This window comes from Leptodactylus fuscus, chromosome 8 (genome assembly GCF_031893055.1).
Source record: "Leptodactylus fuscus isolate aLepFus1 chromosome 8, aLepFus1.hap2, whole genome shotgun sequence".
Classification (NCBI taxonomy): Eukaryota; Metazoa; Chordata; class Amphibia; order Anura; family Leptodactylidae; genus Leptodactylus; species Leptodactylus fuscus.
In genome coordinates, this window is record NC_134272.1 from 30,354,418 (window position 1) to 30,379,212 (window position 24,795).

At 39.0% G+C, this 24,795-nt stretch overlaps 2 protein-coding genes across 2 annotated transcripts in view; one reads left to right on the plus strand and one right to left on the minus strand.

The window, feature by feature from the left end:
- FLACC1 (flagellum associated containing coiled-coil domains 1) overlaps positions 1-2,590 on the plus strand; it is a 35,144-nt gene extending 32,554 nt beyond the window's left edge. Inside the window, exons 14-16 of the mRNA XM_075284111.1 lie at positions 810-899; positions 1,748-1,857; positions 2,454-2,590. Coding sequence (XP_075140212.1) covers positions 810-899; positions 1,748-1,857; positions 2,454-2,520 — 267 coding nt within the window. The 3' untranslated portion in view covers positions 2,521-2,590. The remainder of the gene's footprint in view (positions 1-809; positions 900-1,747; positions 1,858-2,453) is intronic.
- Positions 2,591-5,820: 3,230 nt separating this feature from the next.
- LOC142216472 (caspase-8-like) lies at positions 5,821-22,694 on the minus strand. The gene is made up of 8 exons (XM_075284338.1): positions 22,668-22,694; positions 18,828-19,154; positions 17,421-17,526; positions 16,226-16,367; positions 11,518-11,588; positions 9,793-9,931; positions 6,909-7,401; positions 5,821-6,135 (listed from the first exon to the last, which is right to left on the minus strand). The coding sequence occupies exons 2-8, from the start codon at positions 19,130-19,132 to the stop codon at positions 6,009-6,011; spliced, it is 1,383 nt and encodes a 460-aa protein (XP_075140439.1). The 5' UTR covers positions 19,133-19,154; positions 22,668-22,694; the 3' UTR covers positions 5,821-6,008.
- Between the last annotated feature and the right edge of the window lie 2,101 nt (positions 22,695-24,795).

Below are 24,795 nucleotides of genomic sequence, written 5' to 3' on the forward strand. Positions count from 1 at the left end.
TAGACCTAGGAGGGTGATGTATATAGTTTTCTGTCCATGATAATATATTGGGAAGACCAAGAGGGAACTACTAATCCATATTAATGAACATATGAGTGAAATCAGCAGAAGTGTCGACAGTAAGTCTTAGGCATCTTACTTCATACGTGTGCATGAAGGTTTATCTGCATTGTATGGTGATATGTCAACCACATGTTGGAAACAGGGGGAGACTTTGATAGGCTTTTGTTGTAAAAGACAACCATGAAGATCCCGACTATGAATACTCCTTATGGTCTTGATAATGTGAGAAAATTCAAGTGTTTTGGGGGGGGTTTTTACAGTTATTTCTCTTAGAATACGTCACCCTCCATTAATGTGAAATATTTGTGTATCTTTAATATTGTGTGTAGGTGGTCCAGGGGGATTGCCAAAAGCATGTACCTGTTTGCATGAGCTATACATTGTGCTGTGTGCTTATCCATGAATTCCGCATTGCTGTTTGTATGCCTGAGGAGAATGCCCAGATACTAATTAGACTTTACACCATTTGGTTGCACTGCCACCATATAATTGCATGTTGTACCCATGCTGACGGACCTGTTTCAGAGGCATTGAGCATGTGTATACTTCCTGACATCTTACACCATTGGTGTCTTCAGTCCAGCTTACTAGCCTCCTTATCTGCACAGTTGTGAGCAAGTTTTGGTGGCTTGTCATTCGTATATGGATGTGTTCAGACTAATAAGATACACGTTACAGCACCAATATGAAGATACAAATAACTCACAATAATAAGACGCATTACTAACCAGATTATTCTCATGTAGCATCTGCAGGCTGAGATAACTGAGAAGAATGGAGCCATCCATTCACTTAATACAGAGCTACAACATGCCCATGAGGAAATTGGGAAGCTGGTAAGTGACAAGAAATGCAGATAAAGATAAAGTCCTGCATGAACAACTTTATATTTCTTACAAAAGTAAGCAAACATGACGGAATCTAGCACCGATCGTGTTGTTTACATTAGTGTCAATGGTAACGGTGTTGGTGTTCTCTGTCATAGTTTAATGTCCGTTGCTGTCATCCCATGACAGAAAACAGCAATGGACATTAGTAATGGTAGTATGAACTTCCCTTAAGAAATGTTGGATTTCTGGTGACCCCATCGCTTACATCTCCATATTCAATCTATTGGGCTAACATAAAACAGCCGATGGCGGTATGTCATCTCCCTAGAAGTCCCAGAGTCTTTTAATGGAGTGCCAGTGCTCATGCCCAACCACCACTCGTGTTTAAAGATCACATTGAGGGACTTAAGATATCCATTCTCCATTCCCAGCAGTCTTATTACCTCTGCCTTAGATAGGTAATAATTTAATTTGTGGAAAATGAAGTAAGTGCCCATAAGTGAAGTGACTGCTGCAAAGAAATCTACAGAAAACTGGAAGTGTTAGCCTGTTATTTACCTTAGTGGTTAAGGTCAGGACTACAGGATTTTTATGATTCATTTGGTATAGAGATAATAACATGGCACAAGCTCAAGGTTTTCAGAACTTACAAAATAGATTGAACTCACTAAAAAGAAAAGCTTTTCAATGAGATAAGGGAGACGTCATCCCTCTGCCAATAACTAGAAGGTTCATATACTAAGAAGAGCAGTCGTGGAAAAACGTGCTGAAATCCAATTGATCTTCTTGATGCTTTCATGAACCATAACGGTATAATACAAAATATGTTTCATTTCTAATATTCTGTTTTTAAGAAAAGTCAAATTGACAAAATAGAGAAAACCTTTGACCAAAGTGTCAGCAAAGTTGAGTCAAGATACAAGCACAGAATCCAGTCTATGATGAATGAGAATGCTGACTTAAGGTAATTCTATTTCTTTAAATTGAGTTCTTTGCCCACCATAAACACAATACAGGCACTGTCCTCACTGTCACCTCATCGCACATTCCCGGTGTCAAACCTCATTTGACACCCTTAGCATTTTAGTGTTTTTGTTTGTTCAAATCTGTTCGGCCGTTCCAAAGATATGAGCCCTATAAGTGTATATACAGATAAGGGTATACCAGGCAAGTGGGCGGTAAGGGTGTGTATACAGTACTGTCACTACAATACATTGCTTCCATCCATCTTAGAGTGAGGGCAACAGACATTAACAGAAGTATAATAAACAGACAAAAAATATTCAGGACTGGCAAACAATGCGAGCAGGAAACGCAGGTGGCTGTGGGAGTAATACAAATGCACAAGCACCTTAACACCAAGAGCATTGCTACAAATACCTACTGTATAGAAAAATACATGAAAATAAGGTTATTGGTTTTTACACTTTGATCAAGTTGTATTTAGACCCATCTGCCAAGACAAGGTGGTCTTAGTTGCTGGGTCCATTTCCATTGAATATAATGTAAAAAACCATCTTGTATTGATTTTTCTCATTTCTGCTATTTCATTTTCTTTAGGAGAAAACTTATTGCTAAAAGTGAAAAACTCTTCAGTCAAAGAAACAAAGACTTTACTGGGAACTAAAGAGTTGAAGCGTGAGGATTCGTATGGGACTATCAAGTCTTCACAAACTGCTTTAGAATTGTTCATTCTTGGGGGATTGAGATTGCCTTGATATTTTTCACTAAATTGTTCAAAAGCCTACACATACCATTCATATAAAATCACACAAAATGTGTTGCATGCAAAGCTTTGGTACATTATGTAACTTATTTAAGCAGAGTTCACAATTGATGTTTCCTAGGCCAGGCTTGATCCCCTGTGGGATGGGTTGTAGAAGGATGTCTACCTAATGCTTATGACCTGTTTCACTCAGCACCTGAAGGGATTTCCAAATCTGAGGTGGCCGGGCTGCATGTATACTTTGCCTGGCCTGTATAAATTGGAAAATGTAAGACAAGACTAGGTTATGACGGGGTCTATTCCCAGTGCCCCTTGTTTTAACAACTAATGTTCCCCACCTATATAGTGTGGTGTAGAAGCAGCATGAGCAGACACTAAAGCTGAGGTCCTACACAATGGACATGGTCCCAGATATCAGACCCTGGCAAATCTAATGTTGATGGCTTATCTTAAAGATAGGCCATTAATGCTAGAAACCGGATAACCCCATTAACAAGCTTTGTCAGTTATGTACGGTTCACACTAGCGTTGTCTCTCCATTATTTGGGTCCATTGGGGAACCCTCACAACGGAGAGGCAGACTGCTAAAACAGTAGCTGCACACGGAGCACAGCAGACCCCTTTGACTTTAATGGAGTCTGTCAAGTGTTCAAAAAATGGAAACAGTGGTTACTCATGGAAACCCGCTGACTCCATAGGCTATAATGTGGTCCGCTGGGTTTCCGCCTGAAAAATGCACATTTTTTTAAGCAGGTTTGGGGACGGAAACCCCTAATGTAGATCAGGCGCAGGTGTGAACCTAGTCTTATTTCCATTGTGGTAGGAAAATAGCATGTGTGATAACACAAGTACATACTGCACATGTAATAACAGCCTAAGTGCTTAGTCTTATGAGACTGATCATTATAAGTCATAGTCCCTCAAATATCACAGAAATAAATGCCAGGAGAATCGTCTTTGCAGTATTTTTTATTTGTGTATTTATAGATTCTTTCTGATCCAAAAACCGCCCCTGAGAAATGATACATGTGACCAATAGCTTTTGTATACCGTCTCCATCTCTGAAGATTATTATTTAACATAGAATTATCGATACTTCACATTATATTCATCGTATTTTATCAAGTCAAACATAAGAATATATACAATAGCAGCAATACAATGACTTGTGACAATGTTTACAATATAACGCCTAATATTCTGCAGTTATCTCCAGTACCCTAATGTTTTCCATGTCGCACTTACTAGGGTCCAAGGTTCTAGGAGGTGTTTTTTGGAATCTCAGCATTTCCACTGTGGATTTTTTTCTGCAATGTGTGGATGGGATTAGCCAGAATACCATCCACTTTGAAGGTAAAGGGAAACTCCTTAGCCAAATTGCTGCGTTTCGCAATGTGGGACCCGACCTTAAATATGATTCTAATGTGATCATATACTCCCATTAACCAGTTATATGCCAATAAGTGTCAGTTTTGAGTTTGCTTCGCAGTAGACGTAACCTCTGTCTGAAAACAACCTACTGACTACAGGAGATTTTTCTGTAGAGGTCAAAGTGCAAAGAGGGGGAGGAGGTGAGCTGTCTATCACTTAAAGGCAATGGCGTGATCCTATGTTTTATATATGTACAGTTGTTTCTTTTCAATGAAATTCTGCTTTTGTTAATAAAGTGATTGCAATATAATGTGACAATTCCATTTAACAACCTCTAGTGCAGTGCTGACGAAACATGCTACAAAATGGTGCATCCTCCTCTACTCGAACTCTGTCAGGCTACTCCTTCCCTGCATAGGCTTAGCACCCTATGGGCTGCTGAAATCAGATGGTAGCCTGCATCTAGGCAGAAGAGTGAGTGCTGGATTGATCACCATGCCTGTGCTGGACTGCTGGTGCAATTCACATACATCTGCCAATCCTATATGTTTCCTAGTATCATGTATGGTGCTGCGCCGGACTCCTGTGCTACGCTTGTGCTTTCTAGTGACGTGAGTACCATGACATGATCTCTTATGGGCAAGGACAAATTTAAAGAGATTTTCTCACTATATAGATTTTTTCCCTATTAAAAGGATCAGGAGAACGGGGTGCTCAAGTGGTCAATTAAAGGGGTTCTATCATTAGAATCCCGTTTTTTATTATTTATTATGCTTACTTATATAGCGCCATCATATTCCGCAGTGATTTACAGACATTGACAGTCACTGTCCCATATAGGGCTCACAATCTGCATTCCCTATCAGTATGTCTTTGGTGTTTCTAACTAAGCCCACTTTGAAGTAGCCCTAAGAAGGGCTATTCTTCCTCTACACCGCCGTTCGGTAGATATCCCGGTTTTCATTGTTATGCTAATTAGTCTCCAGACAGCACAGAGGCGTCCCCGTGCTGCTTGAAAACTCTCCATCCATCGCCGCCTCCATCTTCCTTTTTATCTCTTCTGCCACGTTACTATCACATGTTCATTCAAAAGCAACAACTGTGCATGTCCGTTGGCCATTTTCTTGTGGCCTCTCCCATTTGGCCAAAAGAAAATGGCTGACGGATATACACAGTAGGTACTTTTGGATGAAGACATGACGGAGAAGAAGATGGAGGCGTCTCTGGAGGCCCCCAGTGCTGTCTGGAAACTCATTAGCATAATGACAAAAAAACAGAATATCTACGGAACGGCAGTGCAGAGAAGAATTCTAAAGGTAGGGGAAGAATAGCCTTTAAGGCTATTCCAACGTAGACTTGGTTAAAAATGGGATTCTAATATTAGAACCCCTTTAAATTTTATGGGACTGCCAGGATATTACGGTCCAGAAGCACCATAGAAGTGAATGAAGAAGTTTCCATACCACTTCTCCATTCTCATGAAGCAGCAGCTTTGTGGTCTTGTCTTTCAGATGACTTATACAGACTCCTGATTTCACAGTGTCATGTCAGTGCAATTGTAATAGCTAGTTTCCAAGAGTAGTGGTCACCTATGTAAAGCCACACATATCGCTAACCCGACCGCTGTCTTAACGTCCTTCCTGGGAATTAACAAAGTGCATATTTTCTGGTCCCCAGAGAAGAATGTGGTCAATAAGGTTCCCAGTTCTTAAGTAGTGACTGAGAGCAGAAACCAGGTCCACACTCGTAGAATAGCGACAATGCCGTCACAGGTCTAGAAATAGCGTGTTCAGAGGTAGCAGTCACTACTGGGCCCAGTAGCCTAAGGGGAGCTCAAAGGCCTCTCAAAAACACAAGAAGACACTAAGATTAGATAGCACATGCTAAGTCGGGGCCCATTAGAGATTTTGCACCAGGGCCCAGAAGTTTTAAGTTACACCTCTGGCTGAAGCAGTGACGATCCCTACTGAAGCGGGATGTACAACAGTCCAAAGCGATTCTGTTTTCATGATCCACTATTAGAAGACCAGTTTTTTGGTTAGTGTTGTCCATGGCTCTGGCATCTGCGTTGCACTGAAATTGCCAGCTTGTTTTCGGCTCAGTTCCTGGTTTACTTTAGTTAGGGTTGAAATGATGTCCTTTTTACTATAAAATAAATAAATAAATTAAATAAATAAATACAATTTTTACATATTTGTAAAAAAATATTAAATTACGAGATAAAAATTATATCCTCTATAGATTTTTTTTTTCCAAAGTGAAATACTTTGTGTACTTGTCCAATGATATGACTATTCAGGATAAGCTGCAGTGTGTGTACATGAGGAGTAATATAATTTCTAGTAATTCTTAAATTCAAGATGGTGAACAAGATTTTCTTCGTTTTTCTATTTCTTAAATTTCAAAAGTGACAATTTTTTATTTTTTTCATTGGCCATATGAGGGATTATTTTTGTGTTTTTTGATGGTATATAACCTAAATTTCTGCAATTGGTTAATTTGCTGCGGCGTGTTATTTTATCACAGAATCTAACAAAAAGCAAATGGTCCTTGATGTATTATACAGCAGAGACCCAGTGCTAATGCCCACAATTAGTGCCTGCACTGATTGGGGGCATTAACCTCTGAAACCAAGGTGTCATTTTTGTGGTGGGGCCATTTTGTTGTGGATCATCGTTCCCCAACTATAGAGCCCCTTTAAGACTTTAATTAGGGCTCCAATTGCAGCTAAAAATTACAAAAAAACCCCCAAACAAACAGCACCCATGCTAGCTATATAGCTCACACAGTCTCTGGCATTGCCACAGAATAAGGCTTAGATCCCACCAAAATCAGTGGTTTCGGATAAATGTAATGTATATGACCACCTTTAGGTTTTCAGCATATGAGATCTAGTTTTGAAAACAGAGTACGGTTACCTTTGATAGCTTTGATGTAGCTGTTTACACAAGGACTGAATGTACCAGGAACCACAAATTGGATCTCTAAAGGACACACATTGCAAAGTGGTCGGCATTCCCAGCAGAAAGTCTGGTTCATCTGGAATCAGGTTCTTTGATATATTACAGCAGTCAGCTGAAGCATTGCAGGCATCTGTTTGTAGAGGGACCAGTTGGTGATGTTTTTTACCCTGACATGCCTGGATAAAGAACAATTTGGGCTTTCCAGTCAATGTAGAACATCGGGATCTAGAGAAGGACAAGGTAAGATTCCTGATGGGCACACTTTCCCCATCTGTCCCATAGATTATTCCTTGGTCCCCATGGGACAGAACACAACATATGAAGCAATTGTTTTGCTCGTGGTTTATTTCACTGTATAACTTGATGGTCTGAAGCATCTCATATCCCTTGAGGTCATTCTTTATTTCTACTTGAAATCCCAGCTTGGAAAATACATCTTGGAGTGATTCTAAAAACAAAAAGATTTCATGTACTAAAGAAGCAGACCAGTGAAAACACTCTTATTCATCTGTGTTCCCCTCACCTGAATACTTCCCCTCAACTGAATACCTGGGCTTCTTTATTTACATCTGCTTTGATCAAACTCCATCTTAAAGGGGTTGGGCCTAGTTTCAATGTTGCGTTTTTCAGCTCCATTCACTGTCGATGGGACTACTGGAGATGGCTGAGTAGTGTACGCTACTATCTCTGGCAGCAGGGGTGGATCCAGGGCTGGGCGAGCCAGTTAACCGCCCAGGGCTCCGCGGCACGGCCTGGACCCAGTGCGTACCTCTAATGGGGGCGGCAGCTCGGGCGATTTTTTTTTTCTTTGAACCAGCGCATTAGAGCTCCCACTCTCCGTGCGTTGGCTCAGACGTCTACGTATCAGCGTACACTGATACGTAGACGTCTGCCGAGAGAAGAGGATCGCGGAGGCAGCGGGAGCAGCAGCAGCGCGATCGGTAAGTATAACATTTTTTTTTTGTTTTATAATAGGCTGCTACCTGCTTTAGTATCTCCAGCAGGTAGTGGCCTATTTACCAACCTCCCCGGACCTGATCACTGCCACCCCCGCTTCCCCTTGTACTATAGGCCACGGAGGCCGGCAGTGAATAGGCCCGGGCCAGACCGTGATTCCACTGCCGCTATTATTATACTCGGGGGGTCTTTTCAGACCTCCGAGTATAATAATCAGAGCCCCAGGGGAGGGGAGGAAACATAATAAACAATGTTACTTACCTCTCCGGGATCCGATGTTAATCCTCGCTGGCTTCGGGTGTATATGGTAATGCCCAGATGTCACGTGGTCTGGTATATTACTATATAGGCCCAAAGCCTGTGCTAACAGTACAATGTAGGTCCGAAGTCTGCTAGGATTAAAGAGGACCTTTCATGGGTTTGGGCAAAGGCAGTTCTATATACCGCTGGAAAGCTGAATTCAGCGCACTGTTGGCTTTCCAGCTGTATATAGAGCTGCCTTTGCCCAAACCCATGAAAGGTCCTCTTTAACATCAGATCCCGGAGAGGTGAGTAACAGTGTTTATTATGTTCTCTCATCTCCCTTGGGGGTCCAATTATTATACTCAGGGGTCTGAAAGGACCCCTGAGTATAATAATAGAGCTTGAATGGTCCACTGTGGCCCCTGTGACCTCTACTATGCCCCACAGCGGTCCCCTGGCATATATATATATATATATATATATATATATATATATATATATATATATATATATAGGGGTTGGGTGCTTGAAGAAGTGAGGAGTCAAAGATGTCTGTGTTTCAAACTTTACAGAGTCAAGTCACAGCTGAAAGAAGTGGTCATGTCGGTCCAAAGGGAAGACGCAGGAAATGTGGGGAGACGTCTCCTGTGAGTATTACTGCATTGTATTTATTGTAATAGCAGAATGTAATGGCAGAAAATATGAATCGCATTTGAAAAACGCATTTTTAGAGCTAATTTTTTCAAAAAATCCTGGGCGGAGGACCCCCCAGACCCCCCAGTAAGTAGGGCCCCGCCAAAGTCAATTGCCCAGGGCCCCGCAAGGCCTGGATCCGCCACTGTCTGGCAGTGTCGTAGAGAATGAATAGAGCAGTAGTGTGCATGCTTGGCCTGCTTTTGCATTTGGACTCCACCATTCAACATTAAAAATTCGGTCAACCCAGTTAAGTATTAAATGTTACTTTCTCTGTGCTTTGTGCAAAGAAAATCACAGCTCAGTCTCCCTAACTGTATACTTAAGGTCTTGTATAATATTGAGTAGCATTGCCCCTCAGCAGGCAGAGGTGGTACTGTCTATAGCTGACCATGTAAAGCTGTGATGCATCAGCTCAGAGTAATGTTTGCAAGCTCACTAACCCTCCCTGTGGGCAGTGCAGCCAGCGAACTAAACATCACAGCAGCATGTGACCTCAGATGTGGGAGTAAATTACTACCTGTGATTTCATTGGGGGGGGGAGGGGCGGGAGTGGAGAAGGGAGGGGAACACAGAGAGTGGGAGCAGGCAGATGGATCATGGGAAATGTAGTTTGTCCACATATTTACTTGCTACAAATAACAGTGATATAAGGAGCAGCAAGTAAAATAAAGCCAAGCAATGGGTGAACAAGGGAGCAGTGAGTATTTAGCCTTGCTGTGTATGTATTTACAGATAATTTTTAGAAGTTGGATAACCCTCTAGTCTTAAGCTATCTGTCATAGAGGATGTGAACCCCAGTTTTTGTGTATGTTCACCACCTTGGGAGACACCTTGACAATACAGAATAAGCTGCCAGCCTTATTGGGAAAAGACAAGATACACCACAAACAATATAAAGTAAATGTATTTCTACAGGTGCTGGTTCATTGTTTTTCATTTTTACCTTCATCTATTTTGGTCCCTCTCCTGTCTTTGAAGTCTTCTTGTCCAGGATTACATCTTGCTTCACTGAAGTCAAAATTATTTATGATGAGGCAAATCCCCCGCGTTGGGCTGTTCATTGTATAAACTGTACCTGAAAGCTAAAGTAAACCAAAACATCCATGTAAACTAAGCGGGGTGTTACTTTGCATATGATGTTAAGTGCGAGTAGCTATATTCTGCCCTCATATCTTTCCTCAATAAGATGTGACTTCAGACAATTCCCCACAATCAGTTTGTTACTTTGGGGGATTGGTAGTAGAAAAAGGAACCCATTGAAGTCAATGGGAGGCTTTTTTTCAGCACTGAAATTCCACACCAAATTCCTCTAATAGACCCTAATAGGGGTCTGATACGCCCTATACTGTGACAGTGCCCAGGACCCTTTCACATGTATATTGGACCTACTGAAATGATGACCTCCATGTTGCCAATAGTGCTGACTATGGTGCAGAAGGGTCTGCACATGACATTAGGACCCACATGTAAGAATAAAACCTTTCATTTTGGGCTGTGATGAAACCTGTGATGTTGCTTAGTCTTCCTAAAATTTGCCTGACAGCCTCTCTAAATCCCTTGTTCCTCTGGGCCAATCTATATAACGCCCATGTAATAATGTCTACACAAAAAAAGCGTGTTAACCCACAGCCATACAAATGATGACACTTTTTCTGTTTGTACAGAAATCGCCATATTAACAAAAATGGGGAATGTCTTATTGAGGCAAGTAATAATTACCTGGTTACCCTGCTTCGTGGTAATGGCCTTTATAAAAGGTCACATATATCCATGACCCCATATCATAATACTAGACCCCAGATTGTCACTGGTTATATGAAACAAATAATTGTGCCGTGTTAATTTATGCCATTTATGGATCACATAAAATATTTTCTGACAATGCAGAATATGTTACTATGTTTTATATCTGTTTAATAAAGTGTATCACTAAAATGGGTTTAGTGTAATTTAAAAAAATTGCTAAAGCCTAATTTTATTAATTTATCTATTAAGTTTGAGACAGGGATTGAATCCAAGAAATAGGCGAAGAAGTAGTTTCAATAGGTCTATTTTTTTTTTAATCTCATACCAAGTTTTTTCTTTCCCTGCATATGTTTGATATATAGAGAAATATCACTACATTCCAATACATTGTACTTAGAAAATATATTTTTAAGCATACAGTGTGCTGGCATATAGAATCTTTATATTCCAATCCATTATGTAGGGACAGTAATCTACTAATGAAGCTTGGTATAAGATTTAAAAAAAAATCTCCTATTGGAACTAATAGAACCTGCGGCTCAGTCAGTAGAACAACAGCTTTGCATGCTCCATTTCTTTGACTCAATCTCTAACTGATACTAAATGAAAAACAAACTTTAAATTGTTAGAGACTATTGAGTGACTGGGTGAAGGGACCTGAAAACCGTCAGACTGCTGGGAATCCTGAGTTAGTTGGCATGTCTCGTATTCCCATTTGGGATGTTTATGGTATATAACGGATATCATATCTATCTCAAGAATGGGAAAAACCTGACTGCCCATCTGGAGGCTGCAGTGAATGGAGAGTATACCATAGATGTGCAGCTCTTTCCATTCACTCTTATAGGACTTATGAAAAAAGTGAGAATACCACTTTAAGATTTTCCACATGTAATATTCTCACCAGCTATGTATGTTTTACCTCTGATTCTTGTGTCGTACTAGTTGGTTCTCCATGAGAATCATCAGTGTTTATGGACCCTGGAGCAGCCGCTAGGATGACAGGAAACAGCGGTGAAATTATAAAAGCATTTTTGACTATAAAGTGGGTCATTTATGTGTGACTGCTGACTAAATTATATTTTTCACCATAGTAACTAAATTTTGGGGTTTTTTTGCGATTTACACTCCTGTCTGTATAATGTGTCACAATTTATAGCGCATGTTCAGAATGAAAATAAAACCATGAAGTCAAAGGAATTATCTGCAAACTTCTGAGATGGAATACAAGGATACAAGAGGAGGAGGAGAAGGGTACAAAAAATTCTTGTAACATTGAAGGTTCAATAGAACAGAGGGGAGTCTCCTTGGTTATTACATATGAAAAAAAACAAAAAAACTTTTTAAGTCTTCAGTAGGTGATACCTTTTTTAATGGCTAACTCATAATGCTGACAGAATATGACGTTTCGAAGCTTCCTTCTTCAGATATATCTGAAAACGCTTTCTAGAGGCTGCATATTTATGTACAACAGGACACATAGGGATAGGATTACAGGAGGGAGGGGGGGGAAGAGGCTTATTACTATATACTTATAACAACAAACAATCAATTGCCAGATCCCAGGTTATCTTAATGGCTGTCTTAATGATTTGTATAAAAAGACATAAACCCACGTGAGACGTTAATTTCATTGTCCAGCATCTGGAATAGGGTCATGGCCTTGTACTCATAAATCAGTCGCTGTTTCCTTGATTTAAAGTTCCCTTTTAAGATCAAGATTTTCATGTCATTGATGATGCTGTGGTCTTCCTGGCAGAAGTGTTTTGGCACGGGAAGATCAGTTCTCTGTTGTTTGATTGTATGGCGATGTGAATTAATTCTCATTCTGAGTTTCTGTCCGGTCTCTCCAACATACAGATTTTCAGTGGAACATTTGGTGCAAATGATCAAATACACTACATTAGGTGTGTTACAGGTGAACACACCTGGGATTTTATATTCCCTGTTAGAGTTTGGGATCTTTATCCTGTCAGTGGTCAGTATGTGCGGGCAGGTCTTGCACCTCTTCTGTCCACATGGAAATGTTCCTTTGTTATTTGGAGGTGACAGAGAGCTGCTAATAATCATATTCCTGAGGTTTGGAAAGGAACATTCCCATGTGGACAGAAGAGGTGCAAGACCTGCCCGCACATACTGACCACTGACAGGATAAAGATCCCAAACTCTAACAGGGAATATAAAATCCCGGGTACGTTCACCTGTAACACACCTAATGTAGTGTATTTGATCATTTGCACCAAATGTTCCACTGAAAATCTGTATGTTGGAGAGACTGGTCAGAAACTCAGAATGAGAATTAATTCACATCGCCATACAATCAAACAACAGAGAACTGATCTTCCCGTGCCAAAACACTTCTGCCAGGAAGACCACAGCATCATCAATGACATGAAAATCTTGATCTTAAAAGGGAACTTTAAATCAAGGAAACAGCGACTGATTTATGAGTACAAGGCCATGACCCTATTCCAGACGTTGGACAATGGGATTAACATCTCACGTGGGTTTATGTCTTCTTATACAAATCATTAAGACAGCCATTAAGATAACCTGGGATCTGGCAATTGATTGTTTGTTGTTATAAGTATATAGTAATAAGCCTCTTCCCCCCTCCCTCCTGTAACCCTACCCCTATGTCCAGTTATAAATATGCAGCCTCTAGAAAGTGTTTTTAGATATATCTGAAGAAGGAGCTCAGAGGAAGCTTCGAAACGTCATATTCTGTCAGCATTATGAGTTAGCCATTAAAAAAGGTATCACCTACTGTAGACTTAAAAAGTTTTTTTGTTTTTTTTCATATTTCATAACCACTGGCTAACACGGTACCAAAACAAACATTTTCCTTTTGCCAAATGGTTATTACATGTAAGAAGTAGAGAACTACCAGGATTTAGAAAGCCGAACGCCAAAGAAAAATAATCAGGGGAGTAGAGCCTTGGTCAGAGAGGTGATCAGAAAAACCATGGCCATTCTGACAGTGCTACACTGTGAATAGCGCCCTCCACAGGGACAACCATGTCTGGAGCAATCAGTTAATCAAATTTTCATGGTCAGACAGAAGACACTTCTAGATAAATACCAAAAGGCTAAGGCCCCACACAGTGAATCGCTGCAAAAAAAATGCTGTGAAATAAACTGCATTTTTCCAGTGTTTTTCCCAGAAATTTTCTGACTCTATGTACATTTAAATGGGCTAAATTTGGGGAAAGAATGTTCTTAGCAATCCTTGTTGACAATAATAATACTATATAAAATGGTCTGAACATAAAACACACAATTTTGGGGATTTATGAAACCAAGATTGAATTCTTTGACCAGAACATCATCATTTTTGATGGAAACCAGGAAAACCACTCGTCATCTGGCCAATATGATCCCTATGGTAAAGCCTGGTGGTCACAGCATTACTGTCTCTAAATGGAATCAAATGGAAGAGGATCTGAAGATATTTTCCTTGTTGATTACATTGTATTTTCTGTCCTGGAATCAGCATAAAAAAACTAAAGAAACCCTTAGGCTGGGATCCCACATGGCATAAATTGTGGCAAAAACTCAGGGTTTTACAGTCCTTGCAAAGTGAATGAGATTTTAGCAACTCCATTCGCACATTCAAGAAAAATACCCACAGAGTATGTTATGTTTTTGGAAATTATCCCTACGGAAATGTCCATGCAGATGTGTTAATGCAGTGCATGGATTTGTAGCACGTAGATGAAATGTATTAAACTCTAATCCACTTTGCTGCTATTGTAAAATATTGCAGATCTTCCATATGGAAATGTCGCAGTGTATCAGTCCCATGGTAAAATAGATTGGGGCCCCTAATCAAGTCTAAGGCCCCCCTAGTTTTCCTCCGCGGACTTTCTGCTTCATTTATACCTATAGAGAACCTATTGACGTTTTCGTAGATCTAAGTGACATGCTGCAATTTTCAAAAACGTGACATACTCTGTGGGTATTTTTCTACAATGTGTGCATGGAAGTTGCTAAAATCACATTCACGTTGCAGGGACTGTAAAACCCTGAGTTTTGTTGCCACGGTTTATGCCATGTTGGGTCCCGGGCCTAAGGGTTTTTTCACAAAATTTTTTGATGCTGATTCCTGGACAGAAAATACATTGTAATCAACAAGGAAAATATCTTCTCCCACTTGATTCCATTTAGAGACAGTAAATGGGGCAATGAATAAGATTAACCCCTTAAGGACCAGGCCATTTTTTGGTTTCGCATTTTCGTTTTTCCCTCCTCACATTTCAAGAGCCATAACTTTTTCATTTTTCAGTTCACAGAGTCACATGATGGCTTATTGTTTGCGCGACAAATTGTACTTTGTAATGGCACCATTCAATATGCTGTGCAATGTACTGGGAAGCTCTAAAAAAATTCAGAATGAGGTGCAATTGGAGAAAAAATGCATTTGCGCCATTTTCTTATGGGTTTAATTTTTACAGCGTTCACTGTTTGGTACAAATGACATGTTACCTGTGTTCTACGTGTCAGTACGAACGCGGTGATACCAAATTTATGTAGTATTTGAAATGTTTTGATACTTTTAAAAAAATTATAAACTTTGCAAAATAGGAAAAAAAATTTGTGTCATCATGTTCTAACACCTGTAACTTTTTCATATTTCCATGTATGGAGCTGGTTGTGGTGTCTTTTTATGCGGGACAAGATGACGTTTCTATTGATACCATTTGGGGATGGTTTGATCACTTTTTATTCAATTTTTTATAGGAGGCAAAGTGTTGAAAAAAACGCTATTTGGCTATTTTTATTTTTTTTGCCGCTACGTTGTTCGCAGTACGGGATAAATGTTTTAATATTCTAATAGTTCGGGCATTTTGGAGCGCGGGGATACCTAATATGTTTATGTTTAATGTTCTTTAATTACTTTTATAGCTAATCTAGGGAAAGGGGGGTGATTTGAACTTTTATATTTTTTTAATTTTTTCAATACTTTTAAAAACTTTTTTTTTTCTTGTTATACATTTATGATCAGACCCCTTAGATACCTTGAAACCTAGGGGGTCTGATCGCTCATACTATTCACTGCAATACTACAGTGAATAGTATGTTTACACTATGCCTCTGGCATCGTCTAATAGATCTTGTGCAGAGACAAGCCTGGAAGCCTTCAATAGGCTTCCGGCTGTCATAGCAACCGATCACCGCCCTCATGTGACGTTCAGGAGGGCGGCGATCGGCGAAACATGGCGACGCCCGTGCCGCCGGCGCCATTTACACACTGCGGTCACGTTTGACCGCAGTGTGTAAAGGGTTAACAGCAGCGATCGGCTCGGGCACCGACCGCTGCTGTTAGTGGCAGGTCCTGGCTGTATGATACAGCCGGCATCTGCCGTGTATGGAGCGAGCTCAGCGTGTGAGCTCGCTCCATACATCCCCATGCGACCCATGACGTACAGTTACGTCATGGGTCGCTAAGGGGTTAATCTAAGAATGCGAACCTGCAGCAGAAACCCACGGCTTAGTCTCAGCTTCTTGCCACAGATTCCATCAAAAAAGTACTTTTTTTTTTTTTTTTGCCCATGTAAACATACCCTCATTTTGTGACTATGTATCCAGAAATATCACAAGGAAGCTTTTCCAAATAAAGTATTATATACCTGCTATTTCCTTTTCATATGTTGTAATCAGTTCCATAAATTTGTCATCATCAACGTATTGAGACATCTGCGTCAGGAAGCTCACGTTATCTTTCGAGATTTTATCTTTTCTTTCCAATTCAATGAAAAGATCCCATAAACTCTGAGAAAAAAATAGAGTACAATATATTCTAAAGAGTGTAAAAGACTTTTCATTTTCCTTGTAGGTAAAATTTTTCCCAAAAACGCTTATGGCTGAAGCCCCACGTTGTTCAAACGCAGCTTTTTTTGTTGCAGATTTTGTTGCATTTTTTTGAGCCAAAGCCAGGAGTGGATTGAGCAGAAGCAAGAATTATATATATATATATATGTATATATATATATATATTCCAATCATTTTGTATTCACCCTTGACTCAAGCATTTGAGCAACGTGGGGCCTTAGTCTTAAGCAGTTTTGGGTTCACACCAACATTCAAACTCCGTTTGGGGTTTCCGTCCCCGAATCCCCATGAAAAATACGTAGAGAAAAAGGATTGTTAGGAATTTTTTTGGGCAGCTACAGAGTTGAAACCCAGCAAACCGCGATAACCGCTGTTTAAGTAGATTAGCTTTCTGTTTTTCGGAACCAAAGAATTGAAAACTAAATACTAATGTGAACCTAGTGTAACTCGTTCTTGGAGGAAAAACATGCTAGTAGATATTTCTATAGTTTATTGTAGTAATGTGGCTGCACGCTCCACCACTAGTGGGTTCATGTAAGCTTGTAAGCTTCCTCTAAAAGGGTCCAGCAAATTATTCTAAGTTTATCAAACAGCTTAGACTCACATCATGTGGTTTTAGGTAACTTTCTCAGAATAAGTCGTTACGTGTGTACATAAGAATTGGGCTATTTTTTCTCCTTCCCTTCTCTTTCGTCTGGTTGAACGTATTTTTAATTGCATTGTGATTGCCAATTTGCCTTCTAATATTGTTGGTTGTCACATTTGCTTCTGTTTGTACTTTTGTTCTAGACCCCTTTTGGTTTTACGGGTCTTGTTTTGTCATGTGTATATATTGTGTTGTTATAAATAAAGAATTTATTAAAAAAAAAAAAAAGACGGGCTATTTTTGGCCATTATCCGACTCCATCTCTAATTGTCTGTTTAATATGTGACAAAGACAATGATGTAGCAAAATATCGCCATCAGTATTTAGCTGGTTTCAGTAATCCTTACCGTCACTTTTTCCAGTCTAGGTTTGGAAATAATTCCATTATACTGTGACTTGATTTCCGTAACTTTACTATCTGGTACAAGGTTTCCAAGATTATAGAGTAAGCATCTAAAGCAACAGTAAAAAGTAAAGGGATTAGTCATTGAGAACAGGATTATGACTCTTGGCTGTCAATGTTCTCTTCTCTCACTCTTACTGTATATGGCTTTCAGATTTTAAGCACTGTTAAGGGCTAGATATGTTTTTTTTTAGGGACTGTCTCTGTTATGCAGTTGATAAGACCTCACCTTCATCAAGTCGCAGCACTTTATTTGTGCTATTGGAGAAATTTGTCTTAATAATATCACTTAATTTTAGCATAAATAGGAATTTTGGTCCTTATTTGGAGACACCACTGTCTTCCAATGTTATACCTTAAAGGGAACCTGTCCTAAGGTTATGAGACACTAACATGTCCTTATCCACCAGTGGTTTAGTACTGTGCATACACCTGAGCTCTGTGCACTGCTCGTCCTGTAACTATTAAAGACTTTATCTAAACCCCAGTGATGGGCAGACTCAGTGTATGCAGGTTTGAGACACTATGCATAAGAATATGTGCAGCAACCTGTAGTAGTGAACTTGAACATGTCACAATGGCTATGCACTACTAGATCAGTCCCTTCAATTCTCCTGGACTGGTGCAGTGCATTTCTGGTGGTGGTGGTCTTTCTCCCAGAATATGCGTTAGATGTTATAAATCCTCCTGAGCCTGGTGGGAATTGGAGTGTTTATGATAGCAATGTAGTAGTAAGACTCAGGAGACACGAGATATGCAGGAACACAGTCACTTGCAACTTAACTCAAGGAAGAACACAGTAAAACAACTTCTAAGTATAGATGTAGACTTCTTGCATCTTAACCACTTTGAATTGGAGTTGAGCTAGCAGTTGGCGAACTCCTCTTGATTCACTCAGCCAAAACAAGGGTGAGGTTGTACTGATTGGATCATACCAAATTTCTGCTCCAGGCCCACAATGGTACAGCCCATTTAAGAGAGAACTCTACATTATATGCAAACTTTGTACAAGTTCAAACGAGCTATTTATATTTTGTGGCTACAAGTGGGATGCCATGCTTGATGGAAGTTTAAATTCCCAAAACCTTTTGACAGGCTCCTTTCAATTATGTGTTCTAGTTCTTTCATGTCTTTTTTTTGTCTACTTTTTGTATTTTGCTCATGATCCTTGTCACTGCCCAAAACCTCCACTAACATCCCCATCCTATACCCATTAGATTATACTAAATGTTTCTGTTTCTCTTAGATTTTTGGGTAGATGTTCATTTATTGGTCAGTGTAGTAGGTGTCCGCCCCCGTTTTGAAGTACTAGAGAATTACCATTTAAAACCCTATTTTTTGTATGTCTTACCTGTAAGGGGAGATGTGTGCCGTCGTTGGATTATTCAGTCTTTCAGCCACTGTCTTCGATGTTAATTTAAAATGTTTTGAAAGTAGGTCATATCGCTTTAAATGGAATAGCAGCTCCTCAATAAGACTTGTATTGTTCTCATCTATATGGCTCATTTGCATTAACATCTTGAGTAGATCAATGTCTTGTTTCCCTTTACTAGGTTGCTGTGGGATAAGGTCCTTGCACAAGAACGTCAGCTCACTAAGGTTGCTCGAGTCCAGATCACTGGTAATCTCATGCAACTGGACTAAAAATGCATTCATTCTGATTATAATGATTTTGTATCTGTAAGTGGATAAAATATGGATTTAGGTAACAATATTTCCTGAAGTTATAATGGCTACTACATTATAGCAGTATAATAAAATTGTAGAGTCAACACACAGAACAGCTCAAGTTATAGAGGTTTCTAGGTTTTGTATGTGCAAAAGGTTTGAAGAAAGGTTTTTGATGAAGGTATGTTTTCATTTAGATTGTCCACATATAGCACAAGCATAACGTTACGGCCCTACCAGTATACTGTATAACAATAAATACAATGGACAGTGTATCAGTTATATAACAAAAAATACTCAAGTTTATAGATGACATAAAAAAAGACATCCCCTCTATTCAATCAATACAAGAATATATGAATAGGTGCCTACATGCGGTTGGAAATATTTTTGTAAATAAAAGGTATCTAACCAATATAGAGACGGTATTAATGCAATATAGAAAAGCTATCTAGAATAACCATCTCCCTTATCCATGCATGCTTATATCAATATATGGGACATAATAACATATAATGCTTGTACTATATGTGGACAATCTAAATTAAAACATACCTTCATCATACTTCAATGGAGAGCTTCAGTTTCTTTATATATTATCCATATCTATGGATTGGGACCCGACTTGAATCGCCCTTAACAATTCAGCGTGCTGCGCAGACCATCCTCACTTTGAACAAAAATTTGTGATGGTGTGCCAGATTTAAAAATGTAAACAAACAACCCAAAATTATCCCTTCATGGTAGCAGATGCTACACCAACATGGTATTGGCATTGGAAAAAACATTGGCTCTTTGTGGCATTCTGTTTTGTTTTTGTTTTTTTATATATTTTTTCATTATGCCAACAGTACAGAATATTACAGACCATGGCACAAGAGATGTCTAAATAAGTGGTAGCAGTGGTGGGTGTACAGTATGGAATAAAACATGACATGCTAGGGTGGAGGATACGTCTGGCAGTAGCAGGAACAGTACAGTATTATTATCCTTGTATTGCTATGTGAGTTCTATCGTTAATTCTTCCTAAGTAATGAATAACCTGGTTATCATTATATCTTCTGTAAATATAGTCACTGAATCCAACAATAGGTTGCCTGGCGCCAAGCAGAAGAACTGGCCTGTTGCCGCCTGCATATTTACAGATACTGGAATGGAAAACAGTTACGGTAACAGAAAACTTCTGTATGGAAATATTACAATAGCTATGGTATTATTCGAATGCAAAGTCAATGTCTGATAGTTGTGACATTAGCACTTATGTGATTCTCATCCAGGAATCATGTAACAGCAAAAGAGTTCCCCTACAACTTGGTATTGATCATTAAAGTGGTTGTCCGAGATAATTTTTTTAAATTTTTATATTAGGCCAGGGAAGGTAAAAACAAAACAAAAACATACTCAGGGTGGGTTCACATTTGCGCCCCGGTCTCCGCTTTCAGGTTTCCACTTTTTGCCCGAGAAACTGGACAGGAGACAGAAACCAGCAGTCACTTTTCAAACCCATTTGAATGGGATTGCAAAGTGACCGCCCGTGAGCGTTTTGTGGTCTCCGCGGCAAAACTGTTTTTTGGGTTTTTTTTAACCAGACTCAAACATGCAGGACTTTGTGTCCGGTTAAAAAAAAAAATGGTTTTGCCGCAGAGACCACAAAACGCTCACAGGCACTCAAGGGCAGACACTGACCGCAGGGTTTCCATCTCCTGTCGGCAGAAGACGGAAAACCTCAAAGCAGAGACCGGGCGCAGATGTGAACCCGCCCTCACCTGTCCCGGGTGCTCCTGCTGCTCTAGTGTTTTCTTGTGGCGTAAGTTCCCACCACACTGTGATGTCCCTTTCATTAAACTGCTGATTGGCCGCATCTCTGGTCTAATATCATATAATTATACAGTTCAATAAAGATGACTGAACTATACGTGGGGGAGGGAAGAGTATTACCTGTGGGGGCAAAACTAGGCCACTTTTACTGAGATACTGTCCCCCTTCCCACATGTAGTAGCATTACTTATGTGTGTGTGTGGGGGGGCACTATTAGGACGCTGTTATTTGGAGCTTCATGTAACGCATCTGGTAGTCAGTGCACCTTTGCTGTCTATAGCAGGCTTCACTGTGTCTTCTTCTTTGCATGCTGCTAAAGGTCCACATTGTTTCAGGGGTTTCTGCCACTTGCTACATTAAAGGGGTTGGCCACTTTCAGACCAATATTGACAAACAAATGTACAATAAAAAGATATACAATTTTCCAATATACTTTCTGTATCAATTCCTCATGGTTTTCTAGATTTCTGCTTGCTGTCATTCATTCTGTTACTTCTAGAGGATAAAAGTCTGACCACGGTCATGTGATTTACCGTGAGGAATTGATACAGAAAGTATATTGGAAAATTGTATATCTTTTTATTGTACATTTGTTTGTCAATATTGGTCTGAAAATGGGTAACCCCTTTAAACATAATTCCTTAGCGTTCCAGTGCATAACTGATATTATAATGTAGGTGACAAATACTTTTGTATTGCTGGGGGTGGGGCATTCTATTTTTATGTTCTATTTTTTTTTTTGTTCTATTTCTTTTTTTTTTTTTTTTTTTTTTTTTGTACATTGTGCCCCCAAAAGGTTGTAATAGACCCTTGGGGGCATTTTATCATTACTTTTTTTCTGTTCTGATTCCTCCTGTAACTGGAGCTGATACATTAGCATCATGGCCGCTCCTACAGCTTCACATTCAGTGCCCATTGAACCTTGTATATACAGCAACTGGACAGGATTTGGTAATAAAGCACCAGTGCCTTCTCTGTGGGATGTCTGACTGCCACTAACAACCAGCTCCTCACTGCTGAGGCTGCGCTATCTTGCACCCACTAACTCTGCAAGGACATGAATCTTTGCAGAGTTGATTGCCAACTGCCTGGCCATATAAAGTCAAGTGGTTAAACTTGACGAACACATGAGATACGTATTTATAAGAATATCATAGATGTTTTAACGTAACCTTTGATTCTTCAATGTAAGCAGTAGCAGTAAAGATGTCCATACAAGTAAAACTGTGAGTGCGCTTCAATAGGGTGAAGAGCTACTGCCAGACATGTCTGCACTTATCTCTAAGGGGAACAAAGGATAAGCCATACTCAGATCTTAGGGAGTGGTCGTTGTGCCTACCAAAAGATAGATTGCCTCTACTCAGTCCCATGTTATCATACAGACCAAAACGTAACTGTATGAATAACTACAGGAGTGATCCACCAGCAGTATTCAAGTAAAAACAATGAAAACATAAAAAAGGCAAAAAAAGTCTAATACAAGCGGTTTCACTTATATTAATACCCTAAAAGAAAACATCAGTCTTTTCTTTAAAAAAAAAAAAAAAAAAAAAATACAGAAAAAACATTTTACTTCGTAATACCTGCATGTAAACACACCCTGGATGTCAGTGCGAAAAACTGTCACATATACTTGTCCTTCTCAGGGCTAGTACAGAAGGCCATAGTCCAAGCTACAAACACCATACAATATGTATACACTCACGGACCTGCGGGGTATTCGAGCTGTGTATGTTCAGGCCCACAACCAGTATAGATATGTGACCTGGTCAGTAATACTGACAGCTCCAAGTGCAGGAGAATGACGTCTACAGGAAAGAGGAGGGACAAATAACTTTGCTTTCTTCGTCAATAAGGAAATTGTCTTTCAATTTTCAGAAAAGATATTTCTACTATGTCTAAAACAAAGATTACACTTAATAACCCTTACCCTCAGGCAAATACTTAGGACTAAGAAAACTCACTGACATTGGGATTGACATGATGTTATTACAGCCCCAGATTGGAAATATATACAATGGTTTCATTTGGCAGATTTGCTACTGTGGAGTCTATAGTGTAATGTAGTAATGTAGATCATGCTATATTCTATGTGCCATTGCATCATAATACAGTCCAGTGTTGTCACCATTGGTATACAGTACAGTAGCTCATAATAATAATATAATAATAATAATGATATTAATATGTTGTCACCAGTGGTATACAGTACAGTAGCTCATAATACTACTACTACTACTACTACTACTACTAATAATAATAATAATAATGATATTAATATGTTGTCACCATTGGTATACAGTACAGTAGCTCATAATAATAATAATACTAATAATAATAATAATAATAATAATAATGATATTAATATGTTGTCACCATTGGTATACAGTACAGTAGCTCATAATAATAATAATAATACTAATAATAATAATAATAATGATATTAATATGTTGTCACCATTGGTATACAGTACAGTAGCTCATAATAATAATAATACTAATAATAATAATAATGATATTAATATGTTGTCACCAGTGGTATACAGTACAGTAGCTCATAATAATAATAATAATAATAATAATAATAATAATAATAATATGTTGTCACCAGTGGTATACAGTACAGTAGCTCATAATAATAATAATACTAATAATAATAATAATAATAATGATATTAATATGTTGTCACCAGTGGTATACAGTACAGTAGCTCAATAATAATAATATGATATTAATATTTGACACCATAGGTATACAGTACAGTAGCTCATTATAATAATAATAATAATAATAATAATAATAATAATAATAATAATATTATTTGTCACCAGTGGTATACAGTACAGTAGCTCATAATAATAATAATAATAATAATAATTAATTAATCATATGTTGTCATTGGTATACAGTACAGTGGTTCATTACTATAATCATTACAATAATAATTTGTCAGCATAGGTATACACTATAGTAGTTCATAATTGTAATGAAAAGATTCTATTTGTGTGTATGTGTATATGTATATAAATAAATAAATATATATATATATATATATATATATATATATATATATATATATATATATATTTATATATTTAGTATATCCTTAGTAGATGTGTTGTCTATGCTGGTGCTATCAGTCTACTCCCTTGGTATGTTTGTATCCAGTGGCGTAACAATGGCAGGGCCCTATGGTGAACTTTTGACATGACCGCCCCCCTTCCCCCCGACGACCTCGACCGACATTCTTGCACACTCTATTATGTTCCTTAGTGGTCCCTGCACATAGTATTTTTTTTTTAATCAGATAATTTTTATTAACAAATTTTTCTTAACATAAAATCAAACAATCGACAAAACAACAGCAACACAATAACAATTCAAAGTAAATATGGAGACACAATCCGACACATAAAGAGGGAGGGGGGAAGTCCATTAGGACCCCCGCTAAATCTCCCGAACCTCCTTTGATTTCCATGTAAAGAATAGCATTCAGGGGATCAAGGAAACAGAGAAAGTTGAAGTGAGAGATCTGTTCCTAATCAGAGACTGGGAGGGAAGGCCAGGTGTGTCCAACCATGCTCCCCAAATTTTTTTCAAATTTAGTTTGGGCCTTTCTCTGTATATACACGCTCCTCTCCAGCCTAATAGTATTATTAACTCTAGATATCAATTCCACTAGAGAAGGAGGGCTCGGGTCCAACCAATGATAAGCAATCAATTTTCTTGCCTGGTATAAAACCCTGGACAACCCTATAAAATCCGGGCTTTCCGTGTCCACACCCTCCCCCAAAAGACCTAGGAGGCAAACTAATGGTGATCGCAGAAGTGCAA